The 26,176-nt window shown below is 43.7% G+C and overlaps 1 protein-coding gene across 1 annotated transcript in view; it reads left to right on the top strand.

Moving 5' to 3' along the window:
• Positions 1-15,137, top strand: part of LOC107188542 (lachesin-like) — a 157,064-nt gene extending 141,927 nt beyond the window's left edge. The window contains exons 3-7 of the mRNA XM_015576844.1: positions 2,524-2,734; positions 6,188-6,247; positions 8,470-8,620; positions 9,295-9,443; positions 14,884-15,137. Of these exons, the coding sequence (XP_015432330.1) occupies positions 2,524-2,734; positions 6,188-6,247; positions 8,470-8,620; positions 9,295-9,443; positions 14,884-14,984 (672 nt within the window). The 3' untranslated portion in view covers positions 14,985-15,137. The remainder of the gene's footprint in view (positions 1-2,523; positions 2,735-6,187; positions 6,248-8,469; positions 8,621-9,294; positions 9,444-14,883) is intronic.
• The last annotated feature ends 11,039 nt before the right edge of the window (positions 15,138-26,176 follow it).

The raw sequence follows: 26,176 nt of genomic DNA, 5'->3' as shown, positions 1-26,176 counted from the left end.
ATAATATTATGTATTATTTACTAAATACTTATAATTAATATTACAAGTATGTACAAAATAATACAAATATTTAAAACATATATATTATATAGCACAATTATTATCCCCTATTATATGAATAAACAAACATACAAGTTTAAGATAATAAGTTTTAGTATCTATCTGAAAATAGGAAAAAATAAGTCGGGTGGAATCCAACCCCACCTTAGCAAGTACTAGCTTAAAATCCACCTTACCATTCGAGGGTTAACGAAACACGATAGCGATAAAGTTCATGAATTATTTCGATAGGATCTGATAGTATGCTTCTGATGTTAGACGTTCGTTTAGGTGTACAAGTAATTGAACCGCTGAAACGTGGGGAGGACAGGCACCGTCGAAGCACAATGTTCAATTAATGCCCGTGCTCGAAAAGACGGCTGTTAAACGAGACGACGACGGTACCCTTATCAGACGCATAACGTCGAAAACTTGCAGAGATCCACGGTTTCGACGCGTTACCCCTCTGAAGGATAGCCTACCCTCTCGTACGACCACTGTCTCCCTCTGTCCCTCTTTTCGCTGTCTGGCTCGCGGAAGGATGCAGTCGGGAATAATGAACGAGGGTGAGAAGATCTTCTTCCCGGTGAACATACGTTTAAACGATCCCCATCGCTGGGGGTTGGAAGTGCCAGGCGCCCGTAAACGCGAGGGTTGAAATACAGGGATGGGGGTGTGAGATCTGTAAGGGTGACTTTTGGCGTAAAAGCAGACTGCCCGTACTTCTGTAATTATTCAACCGGCACGGAGACACTTGACGATCACCGTAAATGTCGATGATCAAAACGAGTGAGGGTGGGTTTCGAATACTTTCCTGGTGGAGTCGGTCTATTAAATTTTGTTGAACGTCTGTCTCGATTCAGCGTGATCATCGTAAGATAGAAGCTGACCCTTTCATTCCCAAATTATTTAAAAATTATTAATGACATATTTTGTTGCATATTTTCTGGATACTGCATGACACGTAAATAATTTACTCTTACTACGTATATAATTATTCAATTTTTCTTACTTTTGATCAATAAACCCTCTTGCAATATTTGAGAGGAATCAGAGTTTTGTAACTTTTTATTGTATTCGTAGCAATGCTTTGGATACACATTCAAATTTGTGCCATGTCATTTATACAAGATCAGAAGAAACCGTAATGTCCTCGCAGATATGAAAAATGACACGATACTAAGATTTTATTTCCTAATTTAGAATAAACGTAGCCATGTGGCAACATTGGGAACGAAAGGGTTATGTCGTGAATAATTTTCGGCATTCTTAATTTTTCTAAGTGAGTCCCTTATGAAACGATAATTATATTTTAATGTTTATTCATTGAATATAAGTTCAGTGCTTCATTTTGTGTCGACGTTCTAATTTTTATAGTTTCGACGATTATACGCTCGTGCTTTGTGCAATACTGCTCGAGACACTAACAAACGCGACGTCACGTGATTTAACGACTCGTGTCTACGGTTTGATGTATAATGACGTTTGCGTTGCCGCAATTTCACCGGCGCCAGGATACACCGAAAATTCGATACGCGTCGAGCCGCGATTCGATTATTAGATCGGCACAGGTGCGCCGATAGATCAATGGGAATGTTATTATACGACTGTTAACGGATTTGACAGATGTATATTCCCGTCAAACATTGTTCCGATGCCGGTTCCAGGAATACCTGTGTAACTAGGCACCGTTGCACGGTCGAATAATCGTGAAATTATACGTGAAACGTTTCGAACTGTTGCAATCAGTTTCTTTTTTTAATAAAAGAATTATTTCTGCGATCGTACTGGATCTTTTAAAAATAATTGCGAACGTGGTCAATTCGTAGCTGAGTGAGATTTTCGAGTGTCCGATCTGCTTACTTTATTACAAATAGAACGTATCGAAAGGAACTTCGATACAGTTCTCTTTCTTCGAGTGATTATCTACTGAAGAAATGGTACAGGCGGTAATAATTAATTTAGACAAGTTGATTGTTTCGTAGTAATTTAATACATTTCATTATTAATATACTAATCTATATAATACATGTGACAATTTAATATATTATCAATGAATATTAAAACAACCAGAAAGTATGTATGGACGTGGAACTGTCACAAACAATGGCTTTGTACTGACGTACGCGTGTCCGTTCTATACGCTCGAGAGGTTAAGTATAGAGATTTTAAATTGCACAATCTTTTCCAACGATTTTGATTCCAACAGTTCACTTCCTCTTCGTTGTACATAGTATGAACACCATGGATCCTTCGTGATAATAACTTTTCGTTCGAAACCAAAAGCGCCACCAGTCTGTTAGCCGTTGAAACTTCGTTAACTTCGCTCAAGAACAGAAACGAGGGAGAACACTGACGAGCAGATGAAAAGAAACTTTCACCGCAACATGAGAGAGTTTTCCGTAAACGTCTACCGATGAAACGTCCCAGAATTCCCCGTTGAAATATCCGTACGATGCTGAACGGCGGCCATTTTGATTTCAGGTGTCCTGGATACGTAAAAGGGATTTACACATACTCACCTCCTCCGTCCACGTGTACACGGGGGACGACAGATTCGACGTGGAGCACCCGAAGGCATCCGACGAATGGACGTTGAAGATCCGTTTCGTCCAGCAACGTGACGCAGGGGTTTACGAATGCCAGGTTAACACCGAGCCCAAAATGAATTTAGCCTTCGTGTTGAGAGTCGAAGGTAAAAGCTTTTCCACCGTGTGAAATCGTTATCATAGCGGTTAACCCTTTCAGCGATTAAAATTCCTCGATAATCGATCCATCCTCCGAAGCTTCGTACGAAATCATGTTTTTGAAACTGATCGAACAACCTTTCGAAAGCTGTCATTGGTTCGACGAACGTTTTCAAAGCCATCTACGATGGGAAAATGATCGCGAAAGGGTTGGCCATGTTAAAAAAAACCTCAGCGCCGCATTGTATATACCTTGCGTGTATGGAGATAGATGAGAAAGACATTCCAAAAACCGCTTTCTGTTACGTGTCTACCGCCTGTGATCGATCAGGAAAAGACACACACTCTTCCCTCCGGTAAAACACATCTTGACTGACGCACCAGCATGAGAAACAAGGACTGACGCTTTTCCGCCTTGCATGCCTGTCTCCGTGAAACGTACAATCTTTCTCCGTGTACCGGTGTCTTCCTTTCTCACAACGACACGTTACAATTCCGTTATCGAACGCGCGGATGTTGTGCGATCGTTTCAACGATGCGCTTGGTTGTTCGTTTTTGTTGCTCGTGTACTTCTATCGCGCTGATTAATTCGCTTAATTGATTGTCTCGTTGACACTTCTCGGGTTACAGGCGCGACGACGGTGTTTCGATGTCAATTAAAACTCCTCGTGAATCATCCGAGTGTCGTAACTGCTTGCATATTAACACGTTGACTGCCACAGTGAAAATGATCGTACGTAGCCAGACACACTTTATTTCATCTTTTAAGGGGTAGCGCCACGATAATAGGCAAGAGATGATAGGATTACTTTGTAGGTGATTTTGAAGATGTTTATGAACTATATTGAAAATGTAACATAAGGTCCTTATGATGTGTGTGAAAAAGAATAGAAAAAGCTTGTTTATATTTTCCATTTGAGTCATTCTGAGGTGAGATGAACCTAGAACAAAAAAAAAAATTTTTTTTCGTCCCCTTTGATTCATATCATAAGAACCTTATGTTACATTTCTAATAACATTCGTACATTTCTTTAAAATTTCCTTTAAAGTTATCCTATAATTTCTAGCTTATCAACCTGAGGTTATCCTTTAGGTAATAAATCGTCGAGAATATATGGGTTCAGTTAATAGACGTTGGTCATGTTTTAATTTATACTGCGATATTAATATGACGCAAAAATTTTGTAATATTATTTAAATAATTCAGGCTCTTTGCAATGTATGTGTCTAATATTTGGATGACGTGGCAGTCAAAGTTTGGATCACGATCGAGTCGTCGTAACAGAAAAGGAATCAACGAAGCACGCTACTGATTTTCGCGTCGATTCTACCGCTGTTTCAAATCGTTCCTCCGATCGTTCGCCGCTCGATCGACGTGCGTTTCTCCCCGCCAATAATCCCGCGTAATTGCGAATTTTCCATGGGATTGTAACTTCGTTTCTTTTACCGAGTGTTCCGGCAACGCTAACGAGCGGCTATTATTCATCGGTGCAAATATTTATCGGTACCTAACGATTGCGCGCGCGTGTTATCGTTATTAATCGCGGAGCGACCAGGGTGGCGGAGTAAACTGGTAACGAATAACAATGGAAAACGGTTCTCCGGCGTGCTTCTATCGCAAATAACCGACGTGGTAATGGTAAATGCGGCCCGTACCGTGGGTATTTCGGTAATTTAATAATGAATCCTATCGTTTCGCGTGGATCGGAACGCGCACGACGGTGTTCCCACGAAATTTCCATGATATTTCAATGAATTTTCATTTTTCTTACCGAACCAACCAAGAACCAACGGGGAATAATTCGTCCGAGATGTGTGCGTTTAGTAGCTTCTTCGCGAGTCGAACACAGTTATATTTCGCGAATCCCAAACGCACGAACCGCCCACACATGGTATGTTCATTAATTATGTTCGTTGCCTCTGCGTGTACCTGTCCCGATCACGAACGCCTGGCTAACACTAATTGCTCGTCAGTTGGCCGGAATCGATATTTTTTTCCGAACGGTGAAAATCAGAGAAGCGGACGATACAGTCGTTCAATTGCGGTTTAATTAAATCTTTCACGAGGGCGGAATAATTGCGTGAAACGCGGTAACAATGTGTTTATAATTTATTTCTGGCCCTCTTCGAACGAGAACGCGAATTTAAATGCAATTCCCGGTGCATTGGGATTCTATATCGCGGGATAAATGCGGTGAATAAATGACGGAATTATGCTCGATGGTTGCCCGGAGCAGCTGTAAGTAGTTTGTGAAGAGGGTGGGAGGTGAATTGATATTCGTACGGAACAGTAATGGCGGAATTGTTGTGAATTCGAGGATCCAGAAATGCCCGTGGGTTTAGTTGTAGTAATATCAGTGTATACAGGGTGGTGCAACCGGACACCAGATTATTCTGCATGAAGAAATAATTCGAAAATGTGGAATGAAATTCTTCCGTACGATGCTTCGTTTTCGAGATAATCGAATTCCTGATAATAAGTAGAAACGGATTGTAATGATCAGACACGAGTTAGCCGAGTCGTATTCAATCGCGCAGATATTTGATTTCGGTTATCTGGAAATAAAGTATTATATGATAAAATTTTCTTCTAGATTTTCAACTTATACGACCTCCTGTCCGGTTGTACCGCCTGTTCTGCTATACAATCTATTGATTCTGAAGTACTCTCAGAGTCATTTGCTACAATGCTTCAAATCCCTTCGTTCAATCCAATATCAATCAAAACACTTGCTTACACCCTCGAACAATACTCCTGGCAATATATTCGGGTCTCGAATGAGAGATAAGCACGTATGGACGTCGGGACACAATCTTTTCTACGTGATCACCGCGATAGGAAGAACAGGGAGTATCGTAGAGGCGACGGACATCATGAACGACGAACCCTTGCAACGGATGGGGCCGCGTACGTACATATACACTGCGTGGGATAACTAAAAAACCATCCTAAAATTTTCAATTCTTATACATTGCGCTTAAAATAAAACCAAAAGAACAATAAATCTTTGATGAGTGTTCGATGGCTCCCTCGGCACTGAACATTAAATATTTCATAAACTAATAGCCCCATGCCACTGAAACAAATATCATTATCTTCAGAATTCCAAGCTCTATCACTGTGATAAACCTCATTAGTCAGTCAATGCCAAATAGCCTTCTAAAACTCATCGAGGATTAACTGTATGCCATGTCTCAAATCGTATTGACAAATAATGTTTCTCCAGAATAGGATACATTATATATCGTAGAAAAATAAGTAGTTATTTTTTATTTCAACCAAGAATACATAAGGATTAAAAACTGTAGGGTGGTTTTATAATTATGCCACGCAGTCTGCATCCAGCGCACGTAGCCTCGTATCGCGATGCATTTCAGTGGAACCCCACCCTTGGACAGGAAACAGTAGATCTCACGACGAAATCGATTAACTCGATATCTTTTCTGTCCTCCCGTTCCAGAAAGTGCCCCTGTCCCCGTCACCACCACACCGAACGCCATTCACCGGACGTTCAACTCAGGTTAGAATCACGCAAGAACAGATTCCTTTTCCATGCTGCTGTTCTCAGGCTTGCCTGCTAGACATGTTCTCTATATCGGCGGCTCGTGACACGCGTGTAGAGGCCTGGCCAGGCATGTCTATGTGCGAAACGCGCTCAGCCCCAACCCGTGCTCTATCAGTGCATGCACGTCCTGCAACGTTTAGCGTTAATTAATGCAACCCATACATTCACCACCGTTCCCTCCTGATGGTTTTGTTTTACGAGGGGGGGCTGGTCGAGCTGACATTAGGCGGGCGGGAAGGTCTGTTTCGCTGATCGTCACATCGCTCTAGTTGTTAACCGAACACAGTCGTGGCGTCCTCTAATTACCACCGAATTATCATCGTTCACGATAACCATCGCGGGTTAAAAGTCCACGTCGAGCTGGCGGGGAGATAGCTCGATCCGCCCCCTTTCTTGCTTAAACACATTTCGTCTAGACTGTGTGTGTGTGTAACGCTTGGCTCGATGGCGGCCTCAACGTGCTAGAAGAATAAGAGACCTGAGTGTGTGGCATGGTATTTGGGAAAATTCAAAAAAGATCTTCGGTTTTGAGAAGTACAGTAAATTATGGATAAGTGTACGAAAGCTACTGGACAACTGAATGCACAGACGTAATTCCCACCACTGAACGTTCGACTGGTTTCACGGAGGACCTTCCAGTGATGGGGATGACGTCTAAATACAGTAAATCTTCGATTAACGCTCGGAACTAACTGCTTTTGAACAGTTATCACAGGTAGGACATGATTATTGTATATTGTGAAACAATAGTGGGGATGAAGCAGCAGTATTTAACGTAGAGGTCCTTCCGAGCAGTTGTCGAGAATTTACTGTACTCAGTGCCAAGGAGGCTCCCAGCACTGATCGATGATTTATTGTAAATTGTGAACCACGAACCTGAGTGGGTTGTTTGCGAGGTCATAGTTGGCATTTGGCATGAGCTCGATTCTATGTAAATATACACACATGAATAACAAAGGAATGGGGGGGTCGAAATGAGTCTGGCAGTCAGTACGGAATTAGGGTGGCGAGATTTTTTGCTGGAAGTGGACGGGTAGGCAGGACGAAACTAATTTACCCAATTTTACATTCCTGCCGCAATTAAAATATCTACGGTAACAACGCAACTTCGGGCCATGTGTCTTTCTATCTTTTTTCTCTGTCTACCTCTATCTCTCTTTCTCTAACCCCCGCCTGCCTGTTTTCGTCGACCCCGAACTTCGAAGTTCCATTAAAACTTGCGGGAAATTCGTTTCGAATGTTAGTCACGAGCGGGCCGGCACGGAGTTCGCGGATATACCCAGCCGCCGGCATTTGCATAGAGTATTACACACACCGAATTTAAGTTCACTTAACCACAATTTCCGTTACCGGGTCCCCGTAATTCGCGGCGTTAATAACGCGCGGATCCCACGGTTCGTTGCTGATTTCTCACGGCGATCGAAAATTCACCCCCGTTTCGAGAATGTTCCCGCGGCGAACAGTCGAGAATCTAGTGTTTGATCGTCGGAAAAGTTCGATCAGACTTCTGAATCGAGTCAGTGAACAGCGGAAAAATTTACGTCGAAAGTGTCGTCGTTCTGGATTACACAGTAACTCCAGACTGATCGAAAATTCCCAGTTTTGTGGCAGTTTCATCCGCCAAAAGTGCAATCTACTGTTTGATCGTCATGAAAATAGAATCACAGACCTCTGAGTCGTGTCGCTGGACAGTGGAAAAATTTATGCCGAAAGTATCGTCGTTCTAGACTACACAGAAACTCCACGCTGCACTCGCATTTCAACCCCTCTTCCCAGGGTTGAACCGTGGATTCTACAAACGCGACAGAAGGTCCGACAGTATATCGGGTGAGGGCGGAGAATTAAAAATTCTGCGTAGAATTTTTAATTAAACCGTGTCTCTTTTCGACGTATAAATTTAATTAAAACGAATCCTCTAGCCTAAAAGCATACGGAAAAAAGGGAGGGGGATGGGGCCTTGTACATTTTTAACACATATTGACTCGCGCTCAGACCATGTTTGCTTCTTGATGTGGCTCGAAACACCCACGCTTGGAAGGTGCTTGCAAGATTCATAAGACAGTAGACGCCACCTCCTCGCGTGTCCCACCTCCCCATTTGCGCGCGAATAAACGAAATTTAAGCGGTGAACCACGGGCGGAATGTTTAAGCGGCCGATTTTCGAATGTGTGTTGCAGCCGCCCTGGCGAAAATCCAAGGTCCGGAGGACGTCTACGTGAAGAAAGGCAGCACGATAAGCCTCACGTGCACCGTTAATGTGCAAAGTACACCGCCCAGCAGCGTTTCGTGGCATCACGGCGGAGCCGTGGTGGATTTCGACAGTCCCAGGTACAAGCCACGAGGAATCAAGTTTCCCGAGTTTGCCCACCCCTTCTACTCCTCCTTCTAACGTCCCACTATTCCAGAGACAGGCGGACTCCGCCCCCGCTTCCGTTCGATCGCCCGCGTTACGATTATCGCCGCACACCCCATAGAGAATGCACACCGAGTCTGCGTCGCGAAATTCCTGATAGTTCGCGCGATAGATTTTTGCTGATCGGTTAATCGTGTTTAGAAACCACCTAAATATCAGATTTCCTTGATCTCTCGCTGAAGACGAAACTCTAGTCCTCGTTAAGGTTAGTTCCTGAGCCGAAGCATTTTTTAAATCCTTCAGTATTAGTCCTCTTCTAAATACAGTAAATCATCGATGAATGTTCAGTCGTCCCCACCACTGGAGGTTCCGTTATGATAGAGGGATCAGTTATCGTAGAGGGACACTGTTTTCGTAGTTCATAAATTTCAGGCCTAGTAGGAGCATTTATCGTGAATTTACTGTACCAGACACTTAGAAACTCCACGTTCGGAATTATTTACTAAACCAGGGCGTAAACGAAAGTTAAAAAGAGGGTGTATGATCTCGATTAACGGGGGCGCAGTGAGCCTTAGAAATTGTTAACAGAGTAATGTAACCCGATGTGAATAGCAGCAAAGTATCTTTGATAATTCAGCGTTCACCGCAGGGGCGGGGTTTCCTTGGAGACCGAGAAGACGGAAAGCGGCACGACGAGCAGACTCCTGGTGACACAAGCCAGATTGACCGACAGCGGAAATTACACCTGCATTCCGAGCAACGCGAATCCAGCGAGCGTAATGGTCCACGTGCTGAATGGTAAGAGAGATCCTTTTCATTCCACTTCGAGTTCTAATTCGGTCTCACGCGGCTCATCCTTCCACACCAACGCCCCTTCCTTCATCCCTGCACGTTTTTTTTTTTTTTTAACCCCTCGACGGGGTTAACTTAATTTCTTCGGGGCTTGGCGACGATCAGTCTTGCGCCCAGACGGTAGCTGCGCCGTGACACACAAGTTTCTTAATATTGATCCGCACTCTTCTTGTAACACCGCTTATCCTGTCTGCTCGAAGCTCGTCACGATCGTCCTCTTCTCTTCGCAAAAGACGCTTCCGGGACGTGGGATTCCGTCGAGGTGCTTTAATTTCGTGAAATACAGGATGATGTTGATAAAAGTGTGGGACACTTTGACAGGGTGGATTCTACATGCCAGAGTAAGACCAAGTTGCGTTTAGAGGCTTCGTTTTCGAGTTATTCGTTGAAAAATATGGGACCAGAGTTTATGATCGATTGAACAGTAACTCATTATTATGTTAAGACGTAATACAAGTTACGAGATTAGTGCATATAGAAATTATTTACAATCAGTGTTAGTACATTACTTTTATCGAATGTTTGTAAAATTATATATTTTGCATTCTTTGATTCTTATATCTGGTCCCATACTTTTGGCTGATAGTATAACTGTTTCACGTTCTCCGAAACGAAGCCTCGAACGCAATTTCATCATTCTTGATTTTTGTCTTACAATGTAGAATCCACTCTCTGAGAGTGTCCCCCCATTTCTACCAACACCCTGCATAACATTTTTGGTAGATCGTGATAATTGGACCGTGGATATTATCTGTCCATATGGAATACTCATTCGTTCGAGTAGAACAGAAATTTGTGTCCCCTTTGATATATTAAAATTGTAATTGGCGAATAACGTGTTCTCTGCGACTGCAATGCTCGTAAATGAACAGCCGCAGTCCCGTTACAACATTCATCACATTATTTTCATGCACTAAAATTTCCGTTCCAGTTCACACAGATAACATCGCGATACGATTCTCTGATCCGTGGGGGTCGTTCCGCGGTGAAATCGAATTACCCCGAAAATTTGTTAATAACAGAGGGGTCTATGGGATTAACCTAGCAGTCGATCATAACTTTGAATTATTCCAATCATCCGCGTACACGAGATTGATTAACGCGAAACAGATGAAACGACAGACAGTGTATTCGAATATTTTGTCCGATAATGCAATTAATTTGAAAGGGTCCATTCGATGTAACCGGTGGATCGTGAGCTTCCGGGGTCGTTTTAAACCCCCACCGAATTATCCGCTATCAAATGCAAAGTCTCGTCATTCATCGAGTCGTGTGAGTAGAGTACCAAATCGAAGGAAATTTTATCCCCGTAGATTTATTTTTACTCTATCCGCTCGAGATTTACGCGGCGCTTCTCGATACGGCGACGCTTTATGCTTCGATTTTTCGACGGGCTTCCTTTTTTGCCCCGATATACGAGAATCGTTCGAACGTTCCAGGGGGCCACGTGACGCGCACACGCCCTTTCCATAAACGTCGCGAGCAAATGCATTTAAAAGGAGGAATCGCGTACCCGGAAAAATCAGCAAGCAAATCGCGAACACTTTGGCGCGGCGTCGCGTGTAATCTCGTATGTCGATCCAACGCACACGTTTAGCGATCTATAAGCTTCTGGGGATCTCCTCGCTATCAATAAAAAAGTAATTGAACTGTTTTCCTTAAAAATTCTCGTACAGTTCTGAATCCCTTTTCAACAAAATCAAAAAACTATTCGATTATGTATTTTCTGGCCACGTGCTGAACGGAACGGTGTGTCAGTAAACGGTCTAGGGAATTGGGACGTTTAAAAGCCTACTTCAGGACTTGTAATCGATTTTCCAACAAGGCCGTGATCCTCATAAGTCCAACGTCGCGATTCCATCGTGAATTTAAATTCCATATCTTCCCGAAATTCTCGTGACTTGGAACTTCAAGGCACTCTTTAGCATCCGATTATTCGATAAACTCGATAGCATCTTAAGGGATGATTTAGAAGAATCTTCAAAGACCGACGAAACAAATAGTACAGTCGTATTTTAACGAAACATGTACGAAATCGAAGAAGGTATTACTTTCTTGGACGTTCATCATTCCGTCTATACTTTCCAAATCTTATTTCGCTCCCCAGAGTATACGAACATTTATTTGATTAATATGTCAGGGGTGATAAGATGGTCGACCTCGACATCGATTTTATCTCTATCGAAAATCAAGGGTCGCGACCATCAGCCGCCCTCCCAGTTGGACGACTGGGATGTATCGTCGTCCCCTTTGCATTGGAATTGTTCGACAAATTCTCCACGACGACAATGCCTGTCCCCGTGTCGTGGGATGTAACTTCAATGCCGTGGTACTCGCGAAGTGTAACAAGGAAAAGGGAGGGAGGGGGTGGGTCTGGCCTGTTCATTCATCAAGTATCGAAATCCCTCGTCATAAAGTTTGACAGGGTCTCGTGTATTGAGGGCCGAGCTGGTAAGTACTCGGCCCCTCACGCACACAATTCGCGCTGATCCATTGTCAGCCAGCCCCCGGCAAAACTCGCGATAACGCGCGTGCAATAACTTGCTCGGGAAAGTTCGCCAATCCAGCCTGTCAGTCATCCCTGCTCACGCGCACGCAACTCCGCGGAGAGAATCTCGGTTGAAGCACGTCAGTCGCGAGAATCGACGACTTATTTTACTTACGGACCAGCGAGTTTCATCGTCTGTGATTTTACCCTTGGAATTTTCGGATGTTAACTTCCAGCAAATGTAAGTACACTGGTCTTTTAAAGTATTGTATATATGCATAGCAAATGCATTGAATTTCATTAATTCTCACTTGAGGAGTTAGCCCACTTTGGAGCCTAAAGAGGAAAGCTATTTTTGGGCATGTTTTTTTTTTAAATGGTCAGATAAATGGAAAATCTATTAAAATGTATTTATTTTACGTATCTTCAGGTAGGCGAAACACCTTACCTTATTTTTTAGAAGTGGCTGTGAAATTGACTAAAGTATACTTACAGATTTTGCGATACATTAAACACTTTCTTTGCTACGAACATTTCAAAACTTTAAAACCGAGACTTTTTTCGTCAAATATTCACCATTTGTACAAAAAATCATATATCTGAAAGATCCCCAAGTATTTCATTGGTAAATTTCATGTAGAACACAAAAAATACCAGAGAGTATCTTTTACTTTTGTGCTCCAAAGAGGGTTAACCCCTTAACAGCTCTTATTATGTGTCTCTATTTATCACCACCTTATCTGAATCTCGGATTAGGCATACATATATTATTCTTAACAAACAAATTCAACGGATTCCGTTAAACTCCTAATACCTGCGATACTTTCGAACACCAGTGTATAATATCAAAATATCTCTAAACTCAAAACGTTATCACGTCGGAAGTAGTGCTGTTTGATGAATCCTCCGGTTAATTCCATCTTTCGCCTGGAAAATTTCGCGCCGTGGGCACAATGACCAATCCCCCGGGCAGGATTCTCGTGTCGCTAAACGGGTCGAATTGTTCCGCTTTCATCGCTCGAATCAGGCATTCATCGGCGCCACGTAGGGGTTCAGGGTTCAAAACGCGACTGTAGGGGGGGGGTGCTTTCATCGCTCGAATCAGGCATTCATCGGCGCCACGTAGGGGTTCAGGGTTCAAAACGCGACGGCAGGGGGGGGGGGCCAACAATGAACTGCTAATCAACCCAGCATGAATTATGGCGCGTAGATTAGTAGCGCGGGATTCCATTAACGGACTTCAATCGAGCATACTTTCGGGGGCAGCTGCATCATCGATACGGCTTCGACGGGTTGGTTTACAGGGAAGCGGCATCGATCACACGGGTTTATAAGCCGCTCGATTTCGCCGCGACGATTCCCGGATAGGCAAAACGGTTCGCTCGTTCTCGATGAAAATTAATGCAGAGCGCGGTTCGTCTGCATAATTAATTTACAATCGACGACGTACTGCTCACGAGCCCATCGACGTTATTTCAAACACGGCTGATTACTCTGCAAAATTGACCGCAAATTTCAATTATTTCGCGATCAGCCGGCCAAACCCAGCCCGGGGAGATTATCCACGCGCGCATTAACGCAATTACGTGGGCTCGAGGTGGTCGGGAATATCGCCAACGACGAACGACGTCGTTTTTCGGGACGGAACTACCTCGTACAAATCGGGGGTTCGATGTCCGCCTAGGATCGGTCCGAACGAGATTTTACCCATTTGCTCGTAAATCCTCTCGGTTGTACCCTGCCGGGTACAACGCGTGTGCCACACAGGAAAGGGAGACACGCGCCTAACCGCGGTCACAACGGGGCTGGCGTGATTATCTTTATTACCGCGCGGACGCACGTTGCGTGCAGAGCACTCCCCTCCCACGTCCATCCGGTCCCGATACATCGTTAACATTTGTCTGGATATGCTAAATATATATGTATGCGCTCCTAACCGTAGGGATAGTTTCTGATTAACGCCCGGTTTGCTCTGGCCGACTGCGTTTCCCGCTTCTCTGCAGCTGGTTCACGGACCCACCCTCCGGTTGTCGCCGTTATTAATGGTTATTTGTAATGGAAGACGACGTCCCGTGAATTAGAAGTTTGTTCTAGGAGGTAGGGCCCCGTCGTGCTACCTGAAAGATTTATCGTGACTTTCATTGTGCGGTTACTTGGAGAATTTCGGTGTCGGTTCGCATCGTTGACCTGTTCTATTTGGTCGCCATCAAGATTCTATCGTGAACGATGTAAACCAAAAATGTGCAATTCACCGTCGTTCTGATTATTAGTTACGCAATTATTGCGCAGTTCTTGACCTGGTCCCGCTGAAAATTCTGTTATACACGAAGCAAACAAGAGCTACAATGCACCGACACTCTAATTGTACAATTACTTACATAATTTACGTGTCTGTGCAATTATCGACCTATTCTACTTGCTCCCGTTGAAAATTCTGTTATACACGAAGCAAACTAGAACTACAACTAGAGTTACTTACAGAATTTGCGTTTCTGTACAATTATTGACCTAATCTACTTGATCCCCTTGAAAATTCTGTTATCCCTAAAACAAACAAGAACTGTAATGTACCGTCAATCTAAATTTACAGTTACTTTCAGAATCTCCATGTCTGTACAGTTGTTGACCTATTCTACTTGCTCTCAAAGAGATTCTATCCTTCAGAATTTCCATTACAAATGGAATTCATTGTACTGTCAGGGTATGACGAAGTTTCTTCGTCGATCCCATAAATCTGATGTCTGCTCTAACACTGACTTTGCTACTGCAATTCTAAAGAGGGTTCGTATGTCGGTTGAATGACTGGTTTATTCTACTCGATGGTAGAATCCAACGAAGAACTAGTGTAAATCAGGGGAAAACTCCGAGAATACGAACGAAATTTCTTCTCTGTTCCAGGCGAGCACCCAGCTGCCATGCAACACGGTGGAAGTTGCGGCGTGACGCCAACCATACTCCTGGCGACCGTCACGCTCTTAATCGCGAACCTGCTAAGGTGAGCAGTCTCGTAGTGAACCGTGACGACTTCGTAAAAAATAGAAACGAGTGAGACGGTTGTGCGATCACAAAGGGAATCGCGTGTTCCCTTTGGTCCACGGCATCGGGACTAACGGTGGGAGGAGTGAAGAAAAAAAAATAAATAAATAAATACCAGCCGCCTTTCTCGGCTCGGATAAAATCTAATCCTAAATTCGTGTTCGCTTGCGTGGTGATTTAGGCGGCAATTTGAACAGTAAAGACGGATCGTATGTGGGGACAAAGTGCAGTGAATCTATATGGAAGACCCGAAGTGGGACACGATATTCGTACGTTTCCATCGTGATTTCGGTACATTGCTCACGAGCATTCTCGATTTTCTCCGCTGGAATTGCTTCGTAACTAGTGACGCGATCGTGAGTGATTCGTCGATAACTACTGCGATCCACGAATTAGGACTTCGAGCTAGCCTCGTCGATCTTTGATTCCACATGGGAGGACTGTCTCGATCCAACGGTTCAGAGTGCTAGAACGATGTTTAGGATCGTAATGGTGTCGCGTAGGTAACCTAAGTCTCTCTCTGTACATAAAAAAGAACGTCTCGACGATCGGAGTTCGTCGACCCCGTTTGTATGTACAGTACAACACGTCCGAGAATCACGAGGCCGTCGTCGGATCTGGGCAACGTTTGTACATAGAAGCTGCGGCGTTGGTGGCTGGTTTTCCAGTCGATTTTTAACGAGCTCTGGGGGGATACTGCTCGCGTGGCCAAAGGAATTTCGATCCGTTCGTGGGTTGCCCAGGTCCGAGTGTGCTCTAGTTAAGGGCTGTAACGTCACGGGTTAGCGAGTGACTCCCTCGAGACGCTAAATACGTGCTACGGGAGGATTTCACCCCGAAAGTATTCGCGAAGGTTTTGCCGAAATTGTTTCACGAACGATAATAGTCCCGGTAAACTCGTCCTCGATATGTTTCTGTTTACTTTGAGGAGCGAAAAATCAACGGAATGACGAGAGTGATCCTGACATGTCTTTTTCTCGTCGTCTTTTCTTCTCGCAGTTCGCGAGCTCGTGGTCACCGATCTTGTGTCGTTTTAAACGTCTAATCAAAATGCAATCATGCTGCGATATACCTACCCGAGGGATCGCGAGTTCTACGAACTTGAACGACTCAAGCTGGGTTAATAGGCCCGTGTCTAGGTAAGGATAATGTAAATGTATATTTAAGAAGCGGTAAATAGGTATTCGTATACTTATTAACGGAGTGTGATTCGAAGGGGAACGATTGTGTGTGTAAATTCTTCGGTGTCGAAAGTGTGGAGTTGCCCGACAAGTGCGCTTACAAAGGGCGACGCGTGTGGATTCCGTGAGCGTTGATGGAAAAAGGCCTCGGGACTTACGGAGTGAGTAGAAAATTCTTAATCGTTATTTATCAGCGAAGCATAAACTCAATTCTCAAAAGATCACGGTGGATGATTAAAGATGTATTATAAATAATTTTTTTCATAGAAGAATCTTAAGTACTCACCTTCGTTCAATATTCACTATCGAACTTTTTATTCGATTCGGTGAGTTCTGTCCTCCAGTCTCGAACCCTTTTTCTGCAGTTTGCAAAAGACAATTTTCCTCTTTAATTTTACAATGTACTCTTGCATCGAAGTCTTTCTAAAAAAAAAAACGAATGAATTCGTCGATCAGTCGATACTCCGAAAAAAAAAAAAAAAATGAAGAATCGAAAACATACAGCAGTCATGGAAACGGTGCTAAGAAACGAATAATCACGTTCATTTCGTCCGATTCTTGTCGAGTTCATCCTAGATCTTGATCGCGTGGCAACGGTGCGCGCGACACAGTAGCAGACATAATTATGTAGATTTACTACGATGTAACGTTTCACGAGGATAAAAACCGATATCATAACGGCTAGCGTGGTTAAGGTGCGACTCTTACCCTTAGATCTAAAACGATATAGATTTTTTATAATGCTGCGAACACGACGGTGAGAGAAAGAGTAGCGCAAGGGTGATCTAAAAACGTTTGTAAAACCGATCTACGCCGGTGATTGGGGGGTGAGAAACGCGTTTACAGGTGCGACTATGGGAGAGTGTTTTGTGGATCTCGAGCACGGTACCAGATGGTATTTCCCGCGATATAATATTATTCACTTCTTGTATAGTTTATATACGGTAATTTATGTCGTTGTGAGAGGACAATATTTTGAGGTTGACGCGTGACGTGAGAGGATCTGGCGAGACTACGACTCCCTGGACAGGCGTGCTGAGAGAAATTGTCCATGGATCGATTCGCGCCACACGCGTGCTCGTTCGATCGATAACAGGCCAGTTTTTGTTTGAATGTTGATGATCGTGTGATATTCGGAGAAAAAGAGAGTTTAACATGTTCAGGGGGTGGACGGACACGTTAATGGATTTAATATTGTTGGACGGGGACGAAAAATCGAAAAACGAAGGGTGTAAAAAACGTGTTATCGGTGAGATTTCATTCGACTTTTATCGGAAAGTTTTTTCTCTCGGGCCCTCGAGTCTCGTTCCTTTGGAATGGCGCTGACGTACGATTCGGGTCTGGGTATCGATGTCAGAACGACGAGACTCGTGTCGTAACGTCGACATTACCCTCGCGATATCGACGGTGTTCGAGGGGAGCCACGATAAATCGGGCCGTCGCGCCGCGCCGTGCGCGCCGGTCAAACAGAAAGATATCGAGAAAATGTTACGTGTGTGTGTACAGGTCGTGCGCGCGCGTCAGAAGGTAATCGATATCCGCACGGCGATCACGGAATGTCGGACACGGCCGGATAGATAAGCCTAGATCGCGCATTTGTACATAAAATTCATAATCGATAAAAGAAAAAAAAAAAAACTGTATCATGTTATAGTGGGAATGTCAGCATGAATCAAAGTGAATAAGGTGAGACACACACGTACACACATACACGCGCGCGCGCGCGCGCGCGCGAGAAACGAAAACAACAAGAAACACACGAAAGCTGCGGTAACCGAGTACGGAATATAATACTGTAAAAACTAAAAAAAAAAAAAGAAAAAAAAAATATAAAGATATTCATCGACGTGGATACTGTTTCAATAAATGTAATGATGATATAAAAAAAAAAAAAAAAAAAAAAAAAAAAAAAAAAAAAAAAAAAAAAAAAAAAAAAAAAAAAAAAAAAAAAAAAAAAAAAAAAAAAAAAAAAAAAAAAAAAAAAAAAAAAAAAAAAAAAAAAACAATGACGAAAAACGGCTCTCTCGATTCGTTCCTCCTGTAATCAACATTCTTTTTATTTCCGTCGATGAAATTCTTTCCGTTTGCTATGACCGGCCATTCTTATCCGGGTGCTTGAACGGTACGAACGAAGCGTTACGCAAATTAGTCGAGCGTTTGCTCGACCGTTTTCGACGCAATTTTTCGCCCTGCGGGGCTGACGATGGAAACGAGTTTGTTGTTTGCACGACCGTGTTCGAAAACACTCGCGCAGAGACTGGGCGAGTCAACAGATTAAAAAACCGAGAAAAAACGAGGTGGTGAAGCAGGGCGTAGGATGGAACTGGAGGAAGGATGTGATCGATCGGGATGGCCTAAAAATTCTGGGAAGTACACGTACATCGAAAATTCGAATACGGATGATCTATCATCGTCTAACCGGCGGGAACGACGACGACCACCGCAAGAAGCGTCACTTAATCTCGCAAATGTCAAATTCTCCCCGGAACATTTTCAGATTCAATCTCTCGAGCCGGCGATCCACGGGAGAAAAAACCGAAACACCCGGGATAATACGCTTACGACAAAGCGCCATTACGTCATATTTCCCCAGACGGCCTGGAGTAATCAATTTCGTCCGTCGCCGAAAAACAATCGACCTGGCCTCCTCCCTCAAAGTGTCTCTCGACATCATCCACGCCCGTGAGCACATCGACATCCGAGGCGCTTTCAACCTTTCTCTCTCTCTCCAGGATTCGATACAATCATTCGCCACGGTCCTGTCTAACTCATCGAGTCGACAGACAGAAAAAAGGAGGAGTATCCTGGAGACGAAGCGTTTTTTCGTGCCTCGATTCTTCTTTCCCCAAAAGTCACCTACCCCCTGTTCGTGTCCCTCGACGTTCTACTCACCCCTTTCCTTTGAGATTTCGTCCCGCAGCCTCGTTCCAGAAGCTTTCCCTTGTCTTCCGTCGTCTCTGTTTTTCGAAGATATTTCAAGCCTGGTGTAGGTTTCAGGGGAGCGGGGGGAGAGGATGAAGTTTGTCAGCCCCCGAGTATTTCATTAATCAGAGAAAGATTCGACGGTTGATTGATCCCTCCGCCATCTCGCCATCCAGATGCCATTTGAAATATTAGAGTTCGAAGTGGAGAACCTGCGAAGAATCGAAATGGCTCTCGATTGGTCGGGCACGATGTCGAAAGGGAGGAGAATCACATATTATTTGGAGAGGAGAGTCTCGGGCGTCGAGGCAGAAAGGTCATCGGTTAGGACGTAGAAATTGTTTTCTATTTTAGATCGAAGATATTTCCAATGAGGGGAAGGGGGTATTGGTTCGACCTCCGAATCTCATTAATCAAAACGATTTGATTCACCGAAACGGGAGATTGAATACTCTCTGCTCTCCCTGTACGTCGTCTGACTGCCATTTGAAATATCGAGCCAGGATGGGAGGACGCTGTTCGGAAGAGTCGAATGGAAAAATTGGTCACTGGTTATTGGAGATCAGGGAATTAAATCCTGAACCAAATACAGTAAATAATCGATGAGTGTCCGAAGGCTCCTCGGCGATGATCAAACGTCATCCCCACCACTAGGGAAGGGGTGTCCCCGTGGAACAAGTCAATGCTGAGGAGCCTTCGAACATTCTCCGATGATTTAAAATATAAATAAATTGTGCAGACTGTAAATGAATCAAAATAGACGGATCATAGACCAAAACTGATTGGTAGTTGCAGTTGGCCGCCATTACCCCAGTGCTCGGCCCGTCGACGAAGCTATCGGGTTACGATTTTGGAAAAAGCAGCCGGTCACATCCCTCGTCTTCCAAAATCGGCGAACAGCAGCAGCTGGACCGGCACGCTCATTAATTGTGACAGCAGCGTAGTGCCGTGTCGGTGGGGGGGGGATAGCTCGAAAGCTTACCCCGCCGTTCGTTTTCCCATTCGAGTGTGTGTACGTGGAACGTGGCGCACCGGCACCCGGTAATTTCCACGCCGTGAAACCAGACCCGGGGACAGTGAGTGGAAAGGGCTGGCGCTGTGGTGGCCGCCGAGAATTTTGGGAAAAAATAGCTGGGCGAAACTGTTGGACACGCGTGCAGTCCACGGATCAATTTTACATATCTGGCCCGAATGGAGAAACATACACACGTGTATATCGAATTGTGACGCGAGCCGTCTTTTAATAGTTGCACACGGCTGTGGGAAAAAGCTCTCGAACACCGGTTCAAACGATTTCGTCAGGCCGCTAATCTCTCGAGATTGCGCGGACGCGGACGTTCGGCAGAATGCTGGATTGGAAACCGGTAGGAATGCGCGGATTTTTTGGTGCTTCGTGAATGTGTAATTTCGGTGTTCCATTGGAGCGGCTTGGTTTGTTGGAAATAGTAACTTCGAAACGGAAGGTATGAGTATATGAAGGGAAGTGGGAAAATAGAGGATTTTCATGTGCCGGTGTAATCGTTGATCTGCTCTACTTAACGCTATAGAGGCTTTACGGTTTGCAGCATGGACTCTGCAGCTCTTACTGTATGCAGCATGAACAACGAGAATAAGAAATAATAACACTGGTTGTGTGGTTCGTTGGAGAACTTCAGCGTTGGCTGAATGGTTGACTCATTCTACTTGACAGTAGTAAAAACCTACTGTATATGTCATTAGTAAGTAAGTAATTCATATTCTAACTTTGCTTGCGTAGATTATTGCACATTAATGACTTATACAGTGTAAAAATAAAAATATCAATCGAATAGTGTAATCCTAGAAGAAATCAGTAATTGGATGGGAATTATCGTTTATCCGTTCTACTGAACCTATATCATCTGCAGCATCAACTCTGCCTCGTACTTCATGCAGCATAAACGACGATAATAGGAAGTTATAACGCTGATTGCGTAGTTATTTCAAGAACTTGAGCGTCATCTGAATCGTTGATTTATTCCACTGAATACTACCGAGATCTACTATGCACCCCATTCGTAAGTAAGTAATTCACATTATGACTTTGATTAGATAGATTATCGCACAGGAATGATCATGCACTCCAAGAAGTATGTTAATCGAATGGTATAATTTCCAAAGGAATCAGTAGTAAAATCGAAATTATCCCGTCGTAAATACGGTTCAGCGAAACAGTGGACGTTTTAAGCTCTCCGAAACTCCGATCCCCCATTTTCCAAACACGCTTGTTACATTTCACCGCTTTACGCTGCGGTTAACAACAGTTAAGTGATAATTGAATCCGCGGATGGTTGACGAGGAAGTAAGTAGGTTAAGTGTGTGTCCGCGGGGGGGTTGGAGGTGTAGTGAACGCGTATAAGCAGGCGCTAAAGGGTTGCAGAAGCGATCTGGGGAGGGGAGAGGCCGTGCGCGACTGGTAAAATATCAGCCGTCCATCGAGTTCTGTTTGCCGATATTTTACCGGTTTAATTGTTTTTCGATAGTCGAGAGCAATTCCGGCTTTTCGCGCGCCCGAATGAGAAAGAATGGAAAGGGGAGACGGTTAGAATCGACGGCAAAGCATTCCGGGACCCGGCCATTCGTTACGGTGAAACTGAACTCGCGAGTTAACGGGCCAAGATGGCGCGTATAGCCTCCCTCCCCCCTTCGGTTTTATTGGCAACATAATTCTCGTTTTGCGCGGGGAAATCAGAGCGTGACTCGGGTAATCGATTCGTCCCCAAAAATTTTCCGTTTCACCACTTGGCCAGTGGATGCGCCCGCCATAAGTTAACTCACTCTGACCACTTAAAAATAGTAGGTACCTTTGAAGTCAGTTGTAAAGCCTGTAATATATACATGTTCAAATATACAAAATTACATTTTTCCATAAAACTGTAGAGCACCCTTTCGACCGATTATTAAACACTAGGATTAAACGGAAATAAAAAGCAAGAATTTTTCATTTTCTGCAAGAAATTTCCTGAGGAAGTACACAGAATTTTATAAACATGTTTAATTTTGTAAAGGTGGTGAGCATTTGAATTAAGAAAAATCGATTTTGGATTTGGAAAAATCGATTACGGAAGGGCACCAGCACCGCCATTTGGTATGAAAAAAAATATTTTCTATATTGAACACACGTATATATTACAAGCTTTGCAACTAATTTCCAATTTAATACATTGTATCGCCAGAAAAAAATTCACAAAGGTACCTATGATTTTCAAGCGGTCAGGGTGGACTAACCCCTTAAAGCACCCCCGTTGGTCGCGATAGGTCGCGATATTTCGTATCCAGAACGATGGTGTGCTCCAGCTGGAAAATATTTCGAGCTCGTGTTTCGGTACAGGCAGCGGCCCAGAAATTGTTGCACAGGCCAGAAATTTTCGATGGAATTACAAGCAACCCGTGCAGCGCCCGTTGCATTACTTTGCTAGATTGAATTTTTATCGAAATCGCATCACTTAGCGAAATTTGGCAGCGGCCCGGCCGGCTTTAAATCGGCCCAGTTTTTCGGGGGCTGTTCACTCGAACGAATTCATCGAATCGTCGAGCGGACAGAGCCGGCGTTGGCGAGAGGGGGGTAGGTCGGGTAAAGAGTGGCGCATCCGGTCGACGCTGTTTATTCGTTACAGCGAAATTGAATCGCGAGTCAACAGAGCAGGGGGTTACAAACACTTTTCCACAGGGTGCGGGTTACCCGATAGTACGCCTTTTTGCTCGTTTTAATGAGTAACGAGGCAAATCACAAATTAACTGTCATTTCCCATTCGCTAGCGATTCATTGATCACGGGTCCTCGGAAATCAAAGAACAAAAGTAATTCCAACGAGATGTCTTCTCTTGCGTCAAACAATAATTACACCTGTTCCACTGACTTTGATATCTCGTTTTCTCTTGGTTTACTTTCTTTTTTTTCCGTTCGGTTATTCTCTGGTCTATTTTCACGTGGAGCCTGAGAATGGGATGATAGGACATTGGGGGATTATCGAACATCCTTTGGAAAACGCAACGAATTTCCTGTTATCCCGTGCCAGTGCCGGCCGATCGAGCTGATCTTTAATTTGAGCAAGAATGAAAGACGGGATGGTGGAAGATACGTAGAAATTTATTACCGGTGGACGATGCCGCTAACGAATGTGTCCCGCGGGAACGGAACGGCTGGACAATGCAGTTTTCCAATTTTCACCGTGCTTCCACCACTCCATCCCTTCCTCTACCATCCTACGTCGAAACTGCACGAGCCTCAGTTCGACCTCTCCTGGTCTACCTAGTCCTCCGCGCTTTCACCCTTTATCTTCCGTAACCCGAACAATCATAAAGCATGTTGATTCACGGCCCGTCGTAAATTTAGCGTTATTTTATTCTCGGCCGGGTATCGTTTAAACGACTCGCAAGTACCGCGTTTCGCTCTCCAACGGCGTACGGGCCGTGATCGAATCGATTTAGTGGCCGCGGAATCGGGGGAAATTTGATTGCGCGCCTGTTACTCGAACGTTGCAGCTTGGATAATGACTTGCCGATGGGATCCAGTGTATTGCAAATAGATTCGAATCTAAGTGTACAGTTACGAACACCTGGTGAGTACTTCGAAAAAAGAAACAGTACTTTTAACCCACTGACGTAGTTAAACGTAACAGTAGATCACACGGTTTATCTGCCATTTTTGGTACTATTGTTGGAAATTTTCACTGTTTCTCTGAGTTGTTGCTTAGGAGAAATAATAATTCCACTTCGTTGGGTTCAAATTTCTCGTCAATACATTTAGAAGTAATAATATATATTTGGTAAAATACACATGTATGTTATTAAGATTTTACAGAACTATATAAAGGATTACAATATTATAGTAAATTAATAATAAAAGATAAGAATACATAAGAATGAAAATTCTGTACTATGTGATAATATTCCATTTATAACTGTTTCATTGAAACACGGCGATATTTATGCGAGAAGCTTATTTCATCACATCGGTTGCCACAGTGAAAAAAGTCGTCCGTAGTCAGACACACTTTATGTCGTTTTTTACGTCCTACATCGTCCAAATATATATGCATTTAGTTAATTGTTCTAAACTATACTGCAATATGAATTCTACGCAAAAATGTTCCAACGATATTTGAATAATCCAATCCTCTCTGCAATGTACATTTCAACTATATTTGGGTAACCAAGCAGTCAAAGTGCTAATCAAGGAATATATTATTGTGTCAAACACACACACACAGCTCTAATAAACTCGTTTCGCTGACTTAATTCCAAAAGACAGACAGTGAAGGGCGAAATTGGGCGAGCCGAGTGTCGTCCGAAAGAATTTCGCCTAGGTCAGCGATTAATTTAGAAGACCCCGACCCCAGGTTTCCGGGACGCCCCCGGGGCCAATTTTATGTGAGATCGGAGAGTTGAAGTTTTCGGAATTTATAAATGAAAATTCGCCCGGGACCCCGATTCCCCCGTCCCCCTTTCCGCCCCGAAATTGGCCGGTTCCCCGAGAATTTTATATTCAGGACATTACTGCGTGCTGAATTATTTTTCAAGTTCGGACAGGGTCGCTCCGACCGGTAGCTGCAGCTGAAGTAGCCTCGGGACGTTGGTGGTGGTGACTGTTTCCGGTCGAGGGAGCCTTGTCATCCAGGTTCCAACTACCCTTCCTTCCCCCCCACCCATCGCTGGACCACCACCCTCCGGAATCGTTGCCGTTCCACCCTTCCAACGTGGTCGTTCCGCGCAAGACGATTTCCCCAACTTTTTTGCCCGACCTCGACAAATTCGGTTTTTAATGTCCTGCCTCGGAAACGACCGAGTCATTACCATCGATTCTGCGTGTGGGTCGCGAGTTCTTGGGATATCGAGAGGGGGTTCTGAAACAAACACTTGACAGGTAACATTTAAGTGGTTGCGTCAGATCGATAATTACAGTAAATTATCGATGAGTATTACTGAACTACGGGCGATATGTGGCTGAAAGAAATACTATTGGCTTTAGAAGTCTTTATCACTCTGATAAATCTCATTAAAGGGTCAGTTTTAGATCTGCATTTCTTCTTGTCAGTATCAAAGAGCCTTCGAACACTCGTCGATATTTACTGTACTTTCTTCCTAATAGAATTTATGGCTGATATCCATTATACGAATGGAACGAAGTCGAGAGAGGTACTTTGAAGAGGTCGCTGTTAAATTAACCTGACTTCCTGCCAGCGAAAGGGTAACATGGGGTGGAAACCTCGTTGGACAAGGGTATGTAACGTTCGACAGCCACGTGTGGAGGGGATGTCGGAGGAAAACAGAGGGTAGAGAGGTACTCGTTCCCTGACCATTCAGGATTCAGCCTAGGACGTCCAGTTTCTGTAAGTTCTTTTCTATGTTCGTATGGTATATTTTTGTCCATTAGGTTCGTTCGTAGAATGACTGTTGAGCTTGATTCTGATAGGAATTATTAACTTACCTGTAATTCATAATGCATGAAAGGGAATATGGAATAGGATGGTAAAATGATACTCGTGTTATTACCTTCGAATGATTTTATTTAGAAACATCGTACAAAGTGTAACGTGTGTTTAAATTATTAAAAGATACCCCAGTGCCCTCCGCCAGATCATTTAAATATGAACGTGCAATGAAAATTCGACGTGAAGATAAATTCGTGTTGATTCGGTGTGCATTAAGAAATCTAGTTTAAATGCTTTTAACAATAAATACTACTCTAGAGACGCCGGTAGACTGCTAAAGTTTATCCATTTAATTGATTAACTTTTTAACATTCTGTGGGCAATGTGGATCGTTGACGACCAAAGTAAAATTTCATTTTTCCCGGACTTCCCTCGGAATTCGTATTTTTATAGACAGAAGTTTTAATTGTATAATGTAGCAGAGGCCCCGATAAGTATCTCAGAATTTTTTCAAATTTTTTGACGACCTAGAACAGGAATGAAATTACACTTTGGAATTTAGGACCCAGTTTACTTACAGAGTATGAAAAAAAAAATGTTTGTCTACGAAGGGTTAACTTAATGAAACCCTTAATAGATTCGTATAAACGTTCACAGTCTA

Source organism: Dufourea novaeangliae, unplaced genomic scaffold (genome assembly GCF_001272555.1).
Source record: "Dufourea novaeangliae isolate 0120121106 unplaced genomic scaffold, ASM127255v1 scaffold133, whole genome shotgun sequence".
Classification (NCBI taxonomy): Eukaryota; Metazoa; Arthropoda; class Insecta; order Hymenoptera; family Halictidae; genus Dufourea; species Dufourea novaeangliae.
This window is presented reverse-complemented; position numbering and strand designations above follow the sequence as displayed.